Raw genomic sequence first — 14,770 nt, 5'->3', positions numbered from 1 at the left:
ATCCACAATAAAATAAATTCCACAAAAGGTTTACCTCTCCTGAAGGATTACAGCTAGATATTCCATATTGATCTATGGATGCCTCATGGTTTGAAGTTTCTGTCTGCTTGGCTTTAAATTGGGTGGGGCTATATTGCCTTCAACTTGTCTATTTTTCTGTGAGTTCAAAAAATATTTCCATCTTTCTCAGGTTCAACAGAAAGGCACGGCTCATGTTTGGTCAGCAACTTCCTGTTTGTTAATACTTTGAATTTTGCACTATGTTGAATGATCTTCAAAAATTTTTGTCACACATTTCTTCTCCAGTACTACTGAACAGAATGATTACCTATTTGGTCAGCAGCTTCGCAGTGATGAGTCATTACATGTGAAGACTTTTCTGATCGGTCAGACACTTTCATCCTATTTTTTTTTTTTTTATATATATACTTTTCAGTAAGTTATCATTAAGTGAGGTTCAACTATTCAGCTAAACATTGGTAAGCAGAGGTGGAAGGTACTGGACATAACTATTCAACTTATCCAAGGTTCAAATCATCAGAAGTTCATATATATATGTGTACTTTTTATTATCAACCTGGTATGTTAGTGTTGAAGACATGTTTTATATTGCAGTCTTTCTGCATTGATAACGATAAAAAAATTATTTCATAAAAATGAGAAGGAAACAACTGTTCATATTAGTTGTGTGCAAAAGTAGGTCATTATGAGTTATAGATTTACTTGTTTAACTTTACAGCTTGTGGGAAATGTATAAATACAACATGCAAGTAATGTTATTAAAATTTAAAATTTAAATTGGATTTTTTTTTTTTTTTTGCGAAACCTATCATATTGCAATTTTCAAATTAAAGAATGTTAAAAAATTTTCTGTATTTTAAAGTAATTTTGAATTATCAAAGCAGATAGACTAGAATACACTTTTATGAATTACAGACTTATAAGACTATTGAACTTGAATTTAAACTGCAACTGAGAATAACATTTTGGCCAATTGATATTTTGAAAAGACAAAGCCTTTAGTATATCCACATTAATGGAAAAAAATAATATTTCAGTGACAAGGATGAATTTGCTGAAGCTGTTGTGATTGGAAAGGTTGACAGAGGTTACAGTTTAGAGTATACTCCTTATGATAAGGACAGTACTAAAGTAAAATGGTTCTGTAAAGATACCTGTGTTGGTATTGATGATTTAGATTGGCAGAACAGGACAGACGTAATGTCAATGAAAGACTTTATCAAATACTCAAGTAAGTCAGTAAAAGTCAAATGTATTGCAGTATTAGGTGAAAATCAATGAAAGAGATAAAACACTTTTTGATTTCCTTTATTAAGCATTACAGACTTACATAATAGATCATCATGACATAATATTAATATGCACCTTCTGTTTAATGCCCCCATCCCTGCCATAAGCAATGGGACATCAAGTGTTGCCCTAGACTGTCCTTCCGTCTTTTCTTCTGTCTGTCCTTCTGTCCATTCTTACATCCATTCCATTTTCATTTCTGCACTTCAACTTAAGTTTTACTCATCCAAATTTTATGAAACTCATACACATTGCTAGATACCACAACACGCAGACACAGACCTGCCAACTATCCAGATTTATGGGGGATATCCCCCATGAGAGATGTTGACTTGAATTTTGAAAATATTTATTATATAAATTGAACACCTCAAAACAGGCATTTAAATGAGTTAAAAGGGTATTTAAGCACATACATACTCATCTAAACAATATAGAAGTTGATTAAAAACACTTATGACAATATAAGAGGAGCTTAGGAATGTCCTCTTGTGCTTAAAATCCCCCATGGAGATTGTGAAAAGTTGGCAGGTATGCAGACAGAGTCCAAGGGGAGGATTGAGCGCTCACAAACATGTTCAACCCCTCTACATTCTTTATGTGTCTGTCCCAAATCAGAAGCCTTTAGTTCACTGGTTGTCGATGACAGTCATATTTGTTTTTCTTAAATTGTTTTGTTATAAATTAGGTTGTAAGTTTTCTCGTTTGAATTGTTTCATATTTTCATGGTGGGTCCTTTTATAGCTGACTATACAGTATGGTTTTTTTCTGATTGTTTATATCCACGTCATATGAACTCTGATGGATAGTTGTCTCATTGGCAATCATACCATATCTCCTTATTTTTATATTATTTAAAGAACCAATAAGTTTAAATGGGTCAAATGTTAAAATAAGAACATAAACCATATCACCATAAATATCAGCATGTGAAACAGTCCAACTTCCAAATCCAATCTGTGAAGCTATGAAAGAAGTTAGAAGAGGTTTTAAGTAATTCATGTTTATGAAATTCCTGACAACTCATGATCAACCAACAATATATGATTTTTATTTCAGAGTCGGCTGACAGTACCCTTCTTTATAAAACATACATACCAGCACCTCCATACTTAACTACCAAGGTATTTATGTACTATACAATGTTATCTAAATAGTAACTATACTGATGCCACTAATAAAGTATTATTTGTAAAATTGCTTAGTCTGCTTCATACATCCATTGAGATGGGTCTACAAGTCCTGGTTAACAAAAAATGATATTTTTCCTTGCTAAAGATGAATTATTGCTTGCATGCAGCTACATCTAGGCAAAGTGAGTCAATTTGACCTACTTGTCATGCTAAAGTGACTTTGGTAGAAGTTTACATGAAAATTTATAATAATGAAGTACCGGTATCTAATTTACAAGGGGGCCTCGGTGGCCTAGTGGTCTAAGTAGTTACTTCTGTAATCACTAGCCAATCAACACTGAGGTTGTGAGTTTGAACCCCGCTCGTGTGGGTGCACTCGACTCCAATCTTAATTGACTAGGATTGTCAGTTTTCCTATCGAAGGTCGGTGGTTTTCTGCAGGCACTCCGGCTTCCTCCACCAATAAAAACTGGCCGCCACGAAATAGCCCAAAAGCGGTGCTTAAAAGTGGCGTTAAAACGCCAAAAATCAAATCAAATCTAATCTAATTTACAATAGAATACAGGAATGTCCCTTTTTACAAGCAAGTTCCCGTCTGTAAAGCAGAGCATAGATATAATTGATTGATTGATTGTTGCTTGTTTAATCTTCAATGGCAATCTTTTCATGCATGTATCAGCAGGAGAAACTATTAACAATTAATGCAAAAGGTAGGTTTTGCAATGTTGGACCACAGGATTCTGCAGTTATTGCCCTTTAATTTTTGTGGTTTTTGTGTATTAAGTCAAAAACTATAATAGAAACTTTAAAAGCAAAATTATTTGTAAGGCAAAATCTACAAAAAAGTATATATTTTTTTTAACATGAACTAAAAAAAAAAAAAAAACTAAATAGAAAAAATGATCAGCAATATGAGATCAACAAAATAAGTCCACAGTGTTAGACAGAGTCTATTGTTGATTATGCACATAGACCTGGGTGAGCGACACATGTTCTCTAGAGCCTCTAAGTAACAGGTTTCTGATAAGAAGTCCTGTTATTGATTTTGGAAAGTGCATCAGGTGAGCTAATTGACTTGCAGGTTGCTCTGACTAATCCTTTTAAGATGTTAATAATATGTTTCTCGTGTCAACATGGAGTTCAAATCTAAAATTGATGATTTTCACTTCTGCCATTGAAAAGTTAGCTCCTTGATTGATTGAAAAATTATGCTTTATGCCATTTCTTCTAATAACATCAGAGCCATTTTACAAATCCTTTTCAAATCTTCATATGCTGTTTTAATAACAAAATGAATGTCAAATTAGATATTTAGTAACAATTTTCACTTTTGCAGATCAGGAATTGTGGTCCTTGATTGATTGAAAATTAAAGTTTTATGTCATTTCCAAGGGATAACTTGAAAATGAAAGAAATAATCCTTTGAAATTTCATTTCATAATTTCTGATGAAAAGATGGAGGTCAAGTGCGATTCCCTTTATTGCTTTAACAAGAAATGGTTGTAAAACACAGGTGTCATTTTGACAGTCTGTTGATTTTACTACTGTCATACAACAAGGACACTTTGAAAAATCAAATTCTCTCAGATCCTATGGTAGAGAGTTGTCTTGGTAGGATTGTTTTTCATCATATGACTGTACCCTCATTTAGATTAGACAATTTTTGCAGGAGTTATGGAACTTTGACATTTTTCTTCTTCTGTAACACAAAGTCATATTCTAAATGCATTTCCTTGGAAAAGGTTTACCTGAAATTTCTCACACTTTATATGATTGTTTGCAATCATGTGTAGGTGTCTGTATTATCTTTACTTTCATTTTTTTTATTTTTACAATTCTTTTTTGAGTTATGGGACTTTTACTAAAGAATGTTTGTTTAAAAGTTTTATACTTCATGGGATAATATGTCATAATATTGATTGCTTTAACAGTAAATGTAAGTAAAGTCCAATACTGTGGATTCATTATGGGATACCAATTTTCGGGGATAAAGCTGAACCACAAATTTAAATGTTCAACAGATTACAAATGTTCCATAGGTGTGAATGCAGACTTTGTTAAAAAAAAAACAAGAAATTAAATAACCACGAAAATTCAATTTTTCCTCAGTCATAGAAAATTGGTACCCAAAAAATAAATGAATCTACAGTATGCTGTCTTTTTAAGATGACTTGTGTATTTTAGGATGCTGTTACTAATGATATTTTTGTAGGGAAGTGCTTTTATGTTAAACAGTATTAACCCAAAGTGGCAGACAGATACTTTAAAGTTATTCAGTTCATGTAAACAGTCCAATACAAGACCAACAATACAAGAACAAGCAATCACAGTGAGTTCCAGAACACTCCTGAAATGGTTGAAATTTCCAAGAACTTCACATTCATCCGTTTTTCTTCCATCTGCACTAGACGACATGACTTTGAAGTACCCAAAGGTCACAACTATGTTCAGTGATGTTAAAATCAACAGACTTTGTTGTGTACATGGTAGGTTGTCTAATAAGAAAAATGTAAAGAAACAAAGAAGGCCCCCCAAAAAAAATCATAATTTATAGAAAAAAACCTATCAAAGATACCAGGCTTAATTTTGTATGCCAGACAAATGTTTCATCTTAAATAGACAACACCATTGATACAATTAAAAATGTCAGAAAGACTGACACTAGTTCAAAAAATATTACACTTAAAATTTTTATTTTTTAACATTAGTTTTTTAAAAATATGTCTGCCAACCAACATGGCAAAAAGGCTATAAATAAAACAAAGGAAAAAATGCACATGTATTGTCTTTTATCTTGAAAATCTGGAGTGGCAGAATGTCAATATATATCGGGGAAATAATTCAAACCAGAAAACAAGCTGCATGATAAATGATAAAAAATAAGTGAAAAACAAATATGATAGATAGCAACCAACTACAACCACTGAATTACAGATTTTGACTTGGGACAGGCACATACAGATTGTGGCTGTTTAATCATGTATGGGAGCTCAGAAACCCTCCCCTAACCTGCGACAGTGGTGTAACAGCACAAGATAGGAACAAATTGTAAAAATCACTTTGAAAGGGCTGCTTGACACATCAGATTGGTGCTGACCTAAGAGTGCTCACATTTTATTGAAGCTAGTTCAAAGCTAATAATAACTAATAAATCATGTTTTCCCGGACTAAAATATCAACCAGTACACATCCAATTTATTTAGTGTAAACACGTCATAATTAGTTGTTAGTATTTTCTGTTTTGAAAGAAGTTATTTAACTTAAATTCAACATCTTTTTTTCAGAAAAGTTCTTTGATCAGAAGTTAAAAGATAAGGCAGAATTTGATAAAGAAATGATTGATAAAAAATTTGGTATAAAAAAATGGAAATTCCCACGTATAAAATCCTTGTATAGCAATACTCGGAAGAACTTTATAAGCATTGAAGGTAAGAAAATGTTAGAATTTTTTAAATGCATTCAATTGCTTTCGTGAATATCAATTTTGATGAATTTGTTATTCCATGGAAACCTAGTTCTTGGCTTTATCAATATGTTTTACTTATCGCATGGACCTTTTACTGCATTATATTTCTCTAAAATACAATCAGCAAATTTCACACTTTGTTTGAGTAAACTACAACAAAAAATAACATGTTATTAATCAGTGTTCATTATTAGTATTAAATGACCAGGTAAATTACAGATCATGAAGGAAAAAATCTAAATTACTGATGGACATGTTAATGCGGACATTAAAGCCCATTTTAGTGTCAGATTAATCCATTTACCTGTATTTGATAAAGCCCATTTTAGTGTCAGATTAATCCATTCACCTGTATTTGATAAAGCCCATTTTAGTGTCAGATTAATCCATTCACCTGTATTTGATAAAGACCATTTTATAGTGTCAGATTGATCCATTCACCTGTATTTGATATAGCCCATTTTAGTGTCAGATTAATCCATTCACCTGTATTCGACAAAGCCTATTTTAGTGTCAGATTGATCCATTCACCTGTGTTTGATAAAGCCCATTTTAGTGTCAGATTAATTCATTCACCAGTATTTGATAAAGCCCATTTTAGTGTCAGATTAATCTATTCACCTGTATTTGATAAAGCCCATTTTAGTATCAGATTGATCCATTCACCTGTATTTGATAAATCCCATTTTAGTGTCAGAAGTGTCAGATTGATCCATTCACCTGTATTTGATAAAGCCCATTTTAGTGTCAGATTGATCCATTCACCTGTATTTGATAAAGCCCATTTTAGTGTCAGAATAATCCTTTCACCTGTATTTGATAAAGCCCATTTTAGTGTCAGATTAATCCCTTCACCTGTATTTGATAAAGCCCATTTTAGTGTCAGATTGATCCTTTCACCTGTATTTGATAAAAGCCCATTTTAGTGTCAGATTGATCCTTTCACCTGTATTTGATAAAAGCCCATTTTAGTGTCAGATTGATCCTTTCGCCTGTATTTGATAAAGACCATTTTAGTGTCAGATTGTTGCAATGACAAAATTGATGGTATAGGTATTTTATCTAGTCCTTCCTGTAGCTCAGTGAATGTAATGAATATTTTTAACTCTACTCCTCGATGTAGAAGCAGTCATGGTCATCGTCAATATACATCACCTACTTTTCATGATGTCTCTATTAATGACTTGCTGCCATTTATACAAAAGCCGTTAGGCATTCATCACATTCGCACGAAACTGTATTCATTACCCCTTTCAAAACTTCATTCTCTGTTTAATTTATGTTTGGAAACCACAGTTACAAACCCTCATTCAAACCAATACAAACTTACAGCTATTATTTCAGATATTGCAAGTCACAGACTTTTCAAACCAGTTCGCATTGGAAAAGATGAAAAAGAGAAAAGGTCTTTTCTTAAACTTTCCTTTGCCAACAAAGGTCTTGATGGCGTCAACTTAGGCAATATTCTTCATCATAAATTAGTTCAGTCGAAAATACGACCTTATTTTAAAGATCAGTCTGTTCAAAGGGACTTGACTTACATCTAGAAATTGACAATGAGGGTCGATTGAAAACAAAACTTTACGACAAAAGAGATGATTTCAGCTTCCCAATTGTGAACTTTCCATTTCTCTGTAGCAACATTCCAGCAGCGCCTGCATACGGAGTATATATCTCCCAATTGATACGATATTCCCGGGCTTGTGTTTCCTATCATGATTTCCTTGATAGAGGATTGCTGCTCACAAGGAAGCTATTAAACCAAGAGTTCCAAATGGTGAAGTTGAAGTCATCCCTTCGTAAATTTTACGGATGCCATCACGAGTTGGTTGACCATTATGGAATAACCGTTTCATAGATGAAATCGGATATGTTCCTTATGTCGTAACTACAATACCCTCCCTTTTCACGAATGTGACTTACCTAATAAGACTATTTACCGGGTTTGTAATAACATAAGTAAAACCACGGGTGCCACATGTAGAGCAGGATCTGCTTACCCTTCCGGAGCACCTGAGATCACCCCCAGTTTTTGGTGGGGTTCGTGTTGCTTAGTCTTTGGTTTTCTATGTTGTGTCATCTGTACTATTATTTGTCTGTTTGTCTTTTTATTTTTGGCCATGGCGTTGTCAGTTTGTTTTCGATCTATGAGTTTGACTGTCCCTCTGGTATCTTTCGTCCCTCTTTTAATCCATTCACCTGTATTTGATAAAGACCATTTTAGTGTCAGATTGATCCATTCACCGGTTTTTGATAAAGCCCATTTTAGTGTCAAAGTTAAGTTTTTGAGTTTTGGTCTTTTTTTCTAATACTGCATGCAATAGGTCTACTATATTTAGTGTATGAAATGATTGTAAGGTGTACGTGTCTAGCTGGCAGGTGTCATCTGACCTTGACCTCATTTTCATGGTTCAGTGGTCAAAGTTAAGTTTTTGAGTTTTGGTCTTTTTTTTTCTAATACTATATGCAATAGTTCAACTATATTTGGTGTATGGAAATATTTTATGATCTATATGTCAGTCACGCAGGTTTTATTTGACCTTGACCTCATTTTCAAGAACTTTATAAGCATTGAAGGTAAGAAAATGTTAGAATTTTTTAAATGCATTCAATTGCTTTCGTGAATATCAATTTTGATGAATTTGTTATTCCATGGAAACCTAGTTCTTGGCTTTATCAATATGTTTTACTTATCGCATGGACCTTTTACTGCATTATATTTCTCTAAAATACAATCAGCAAATTTCACACTTTGTTTGAGTAAACTACAACAAAAAATAACATGTTATTAATCAGTGTTCATTATTAGTATTAAATGACCAGGTAAATTACAGATCATGAAGGAAAAAAACCTAAATTACTGATGGACATGTTAATGCGGACATTAAAGCCCATTTTAGTGTCAGATTAATCCATTTACCTGTATTTGATAAAGCCCATTTTAGTGTCAGATTAATCCATTCACCTGTATTTGATAAAGCCCATTTTAGTGTCAGATTAATCCATTCACCTGTATTTGATAAAGACCATTTTATAGTGTCAGATTGATCCATTCACCTGTATTTGATAAAGCCCATTTTAGTATCAGATTGATTCATTCACCTGTATTTGATAAAGACCATTTTAGTGTCAGATTGATCCATTCACCAGTATTTGATAAAGCCCATTTTAGTGTCAGATTAATCCATTCATTTGTATTTGATAAAGCCCATTTTAGTGTCAGATTAATCTATTCACCTGTATTTGATAAAGCCCATTTTAGTATCAGATTGATCCATTCACCTGTGTTTGATGAAGACCATTTTAGTGTCAGAAGTGTCAGATTGATCCATTCACCTGTATTTGGTAAATCCCATTTTAGTATCAGATTGATTCATTCACCTGTTTTTGATAAAGCCCAATTTAGTGTCAGATTGATCCATTCACCTGTATTTGATAAAGCCCATTTTAGTGAAAACTTTCTTGATGACTGATACTGACCATACTGATATATTGAGCAATAGAAGATATAGGTTTACTTTCAGTGTTTGGTTAAACTTGGAAATATATTGTTGTTGCTATTTTGTTACATTTTATCTCCTCCTGAAACTACTGGACAAAAAAAATCAAATGTATCAAATATAATATAAAGACCTATACTGTCTTAAGTATCTAAATGGAGCAGGGGACATTAAATATTGATATCCGACATTCTGAATGCTCTCATAAGATTTTATTGGAATTTATTAATATGATAAAATTAAAAGTTTAACATCAGCAATGTCTCAGATTATTTTTGAAAATCGGAGCCTAGTTGTTAATTATTATTGTCCCCTGCACAACGGGACGTAGAAATACATAGCATCCATCCGTCTGTCCATTCTACAGTCTTATAAGTGCTGTCACATATACAATTCCTGCCAGATATTTATGAAATTTATATCATTGATTTACATGAGCAATGTCTAGGATGAGTTTTAGTTTTTTGTGTGTAAAAGTTTGACATCAACACAACATTATCTTGGATGAATTATAAATGTAGTGGCAAATTTAAAAAAAAATTGGGAGTTATGCCCCTTGAAAATCTAACGGATATGGAAAATCAACATTGAAAGAGCCCTTGGCCTATTTCTCATGGGAGTTTATGAACATTTAAGTGAAAGCTTTGCATCAGCAATATCTCATATATTTGAGTTCAAAAATCCGTGGCTAGTATTTTGGCAAAAGTTATGCCCTTTAGCATGTAAGTAATCAGGGAAATTACAGTGGATCGATGGAAAATATTGCCATCTTTGTAACAGTATTGTAAAATTTAGCAATTTTTGTCGAGCCTGAGACTTTTGTCGCAGAAAGCTCAAAATAGGGATAGTGATCAGGCGGCGGCGGCAGCTACGGCGGCGGCGTTAGCTAACTTCTTAAAAGCTTTATATTTTAGGGGTGGAAGATCTGGATGCTTCATACTTTGTATATTGATGCCTCATGTTACGAAGTTTCCGTCAGTCACATGTCCAATGTCCTTGACCTCATTTTCATGGTTCAGTGACTACTTGAAAAAAAAGTTAAGATTTTTTGTAATGTTAAATTCTCTCTTATTATAAGTAATAGGATAAGTATATTTGGTATGTGCGTACCTTGCAAGGTACTCATGCCCGTCAGACAGTTTTCACTTGACCTCGACCTCATTTCATGGATCAGTGAACAAGGTTAAGTTTTGGTGGTCAAGTCCATATCTCAGATATAAGCAATAGGTCTAGTATATTAGGTGTATGGAAGGACTGTAAGGTGTACATGTCCAACTGGCAGGTGTCATCTGACTTTGACCTCATTTTCATGGTTCAGTGGTTATAGTTAAGTTTTTGTGTTTTGGTCTGTTTTTCTTATACTGTATGCAATAGGTCTACTATATTTGGTGTATGGAATGATTGTAAGGTGTACATGTCTAGCTGGTAGGTGTCATCTGACCTTGACCTCATTTTCATGGTTCAGTGGTCAAAGTTAAGTTTTTGAGTTTTGGTCTTTTTTTCTAATACTGCATGCAATAGGTCTACTATATTTAGTGTATGAAATGATTGTAAGGTGTACGTGTCTAGCTGGCAGGTGTCATCTGACCTCGACCTCATTTTCATGGTTCAGTGGTCAAAGTTAAGTTTTTGAGTTTTGGTCTTTTTTTTCTAATACTATATGCAATAGTTCAACTATATTTGGTGTATGGAAATATTTTATGATCTATATGTCAGTCACGCAGGTTTTATTTGACCTTGACCTCATTTTCAAGGTTCATTGCTCAGTGTTAAGTTTTTGTGTTTTGTCTGTTTTTCTTAAACTATAAGCAATAGGTCAACTATATTTGTTGTATGGAAGAATTGTTAGCTGTACATGCCTGCCTAGCATGGTTCATCTGACCTTGACCTCATTTTCATGGTTCATTGGTCAATGTTTAGTTTACTTGGTTAATGTTAAGTTTATGTGACAGTTGTAATAAAGCTTTATATTTAGGACTATCAACATAATATCAATGATTAGTAAAGAAGGCGAGACATTTCAGCGTGTGCACTCTTGTTTTAATTTGGAAGGAAAAAAGACAGGGACCATGGAAATTATGATTCTGATTAGTCAATATTTTTTTCTTTTCTTCTTTTTTAAGAATAGTTTAATTATTGGAATCATGATTGAGATATCCTCAATTTTCAAAAGTTTGTGCAGAAGAATTCTGAATAAAATCTTTCAAGTTTGAAAATGTAAACAGGTTTAATAATTTAGGCTTATTACCATTTTTGACATTAGGCATGAATTCCATGTCAGTGATAGTTTTTGATAAAACTTTGGTATAATACCAGATGACAAATTAGAAAAAATAATATCTATTTTTTTCAGATGGTTTGAAAGAGAAGACATACAAACTAAAGAAACCACAGGAAATATGTCTCCATTTTATGGATATCCCAGGATTTCCTGTAAAGCAGTTTGTTCCTGTAGATCTAAGTTATGGATGTTTATATCAAAGTTGGACTTATGTTGCTTTATTAGCATATCAGGTAATTTTTTCCTTTATAATAGGGCCCCACATCAAGGATTGGGGAGCACTATACAGTGGAAGTACTTTTATTTATGGGGTACCAATTTTCGTGGTTTTTGTAGATGGCCTTATTCACAAATTTAAGTGGTCAACGAAATATAACAACTGTCGTCCAAATCAAGACATTAAAAGATCTACATGTAAGTTTGACTACATGGATACAGGCATATAATCTAGAGAATGCAATGAATATCAGAAAACGCACTTTGAACTATATATACAACTAGAGATCAACCCATTTAATCTTTAAGAAACCTAAACTGTGTGACTTTTAACCTTTTAATTCTAATGAAAAATTAGTTTTGAGCAATGAAAGTGAGACTTCTGGTGACGATATGTGATGATGAAGTTAATTCAATCCCTCTCTGTGTCTGATTTTCTCCCACATGACGCATTGTAGATCAGCAGAATACAACAACTGAATTATTTGGGGTTATTGTGAAGTATTCATTTTATCTCCTAACAATTCTCATACGGAATAAAAAATAATTGGGCTTGCTTTTTCATTTCATTAGAATTAATTCTACAATTCAAAGTACATTTGTAGAATATTTTTATGTAACCGTTTCCTTTAAGTGACATGTTTATGGCCCAATTAACACCTTTGAGGATCGTTAATCTGTTGATCATTTGATCTCAGGTTAATTAGTGTCATTGCTTCTTATTACACATGTGCAACAATTAAAATGTTTACTTTTGCAATTTCCTTCAATTAAGACAATTTGTAAGCATAGATGGATATTCCGAAAGCAATTATTTTATTTATTACAACATAAAATTGAGAATGGAAATGGGGAATGTGTCAAAGAGACAACAACCCGACCAAATTTTACTTATTGGATTATTTTTAGCGTCGCAATTATTATTATTGTTCTTGGTTATATTTACATTTGAGAGTTCCGGTTAGTATTTCTATCGGAACACTCTGCCGTTATATCAATCGAACAAGAACTCTTAGGAAATCCCGAGAGATATCAAATATATATACAAAGTTGTGCCATGTGATGAATGATGAAACATTCAATTACAGATTTTTTTCCCTGCTTAGCGACACAAAGGTGTGCATTTTTACGATAATATATTGGTATAATATTACAAAATTATTACAAAACAAAAGCTTGAAAGACATGATAGAATATGGTGTGCATCTTGTCTATAATAAAATAAGGATAAATAAAATTGCTGTATCCGATACAGAATTTCAACACATATTCATTCTTAATTTTGTCAACATTTAAATTATAGTATTCAAACTCTTAAATTGATTTTAAGTGCAGACATAATTTTTAGAAAAAAGTACTGCTAATAATATGTCCATTTGACAAGCATGAAATCTTGTCTTAGAATTCACCAGATGCCACGATTTTGAGTCTAGATTTCATGTATAAATATTTTTAAGAATCTTCTTTTCTGAAGGCTTCAAATTCTTCATTCGATTTTTTTTTCTTCAGAAAACTAAAATCCATGAATTTAAGAACCCACGAACATGTTACTTTTGCTCAAACGACGAAAATTGATACCCACGAATTAAAGTACTTCCACAGTAGTTTCCTTTTGTCAGTCTGTCCTCCATCAATTTTAGCTCACCTGGGCCAGTGTGACTTTTTGCCATCAGATAAGATCCGTCGTCTGTCGTCAATCGGCGTCTGTTGTCCATTCACATATCATCTAATCTGCAAAATTTAACCAAGCTTGGCCACAATCATCAATGGGGTATCTAGTTTTAAAAATATGTCTGATGACCCCACCCCGCCTGATAACAATCATGGCTAAAAATAACTAAAACGTATGGATAAAATGCAAATTTTGTCTATTATATTGAAAACTGCTTAGATAGAGGAAATCTTGACATCAAAACTGTTAGAGGACTTCTGATAGCAGTTATTGCCCTTAAACAACAAATTTTACCAATTTTTTTCATTTTTGCCTATAATCTTTGAAAAATTATAATAAATAGACAGCAACTATTTTAGCAAAAAAGATCATCAAGACAAAATCTACATATAAGTCAAACATCACCTAAATCATCAGTCGACACCTTATTGAAATTATTGCGCTTTAGGAAGATTCTCCCCAATTGTTTCATTTTGGCTATATTATCTTGAAAACTATAATAGATAGATAGAAAATCTAAATAGCAAAAATGCAAGACAAGATCCACAAATAAGTCTCCATGGCCGAAATCCTTAGTCGACTCATTATTGCCTTTTAATGATAAATTTTACCATTCTTTTTCATTTTTTTTTTTGCTTATTATCTTGAAAACTATACGTTGTTGAAGATGCAGGTGAGCGACATAGGCACAAACTCTAAAAGAATTTGTAAGTTGCAGATAAAATGTTGTACAATTGCCCATAATATAGAATAGAGAATGGAAACTGTGTCAATGAGATAACAACCTGTTCTAATGGCAGACAACAGCCCAAGGCCATCAATGGGCCTTCAATGCAGAGAGAAAATCCCACACCTGTATGTAGGATTCAGCTGGCCCTTGAACAATAATGTATACTAGTTCAGCGAAATGGACGCCACACCAAATATGTAGATATGCATATTTTTATGTGACAATTGGAAAATTAATTTTGATAAAAATGAAGTTTTCTTTAAAAAGAGATCTTACAAATTTGGAGAAATACTTTTTGTGAAAATTTGGGAATAAACATTTGGGAAAAACTTAGTTCTTTTTTAAAGGGGCATTAGCTGTCAAATTCATGTTCATAGATTTAACTCAAATTCTCATATTTGATTTATAACATACTAAAACGTATATCCAAATTATAAAAAGTCTTAAATAAACAATTTACG

General features: G+C 32.8%; 1 protein-coding gene across 1 annotated transcript in view; it reads left to right on the top strand.

Moving 5' to 3' along the window:
- LOC127729717 (uncharacterized) overlaps positions 1-14,770 on the top strand; it is a 177,847-nt gene that overhangs the window by 100,289 nt on the left and 62,788 nt on the right. The window contains exons 35-39 of the mRNA XM_052237577.1: positions 1,059-1,252; positions 2,371-2,435; positions 4,657-4,930; positions 5,729-5,872; positions 11,764-11,924. Of these exons, the coding sequence (XP_052093537.1) occupies positions 1,059-1,252; positions 2,371-2,435; positions 4,657-4,930; positions 5,729-5,872; positions 11,764-11,924 (838 nt within the window). The remainder of the gene's footprint in view (positions 1-1,058; positions 1,253-2,370; positions 2,436-4,656; positions 4,931-5,728; positions 5,873-11,763; positions 11,925-14,770) is intronic.

Source organism: Mytilus californianus, unplaced genomic scaffold (assembly GCF_021869535.1).
Source record: "Mytilus californianus isolate M0D057914Y unplaced genomic scaffold, xbMytCali1.0.p SCAF_2, whole genome shotgun sequence".
Lineage (NCBI taxonomy): Eukaryota > Metazoa > Mollusca > Bivalvia > Mytilida > Mytilidae > Mytilus > Mytilus californianus.
Note: the sequence above shows the minus strand (reverse complement) of the source record. Positions and strands in the feature narration are given on the sequence as shown.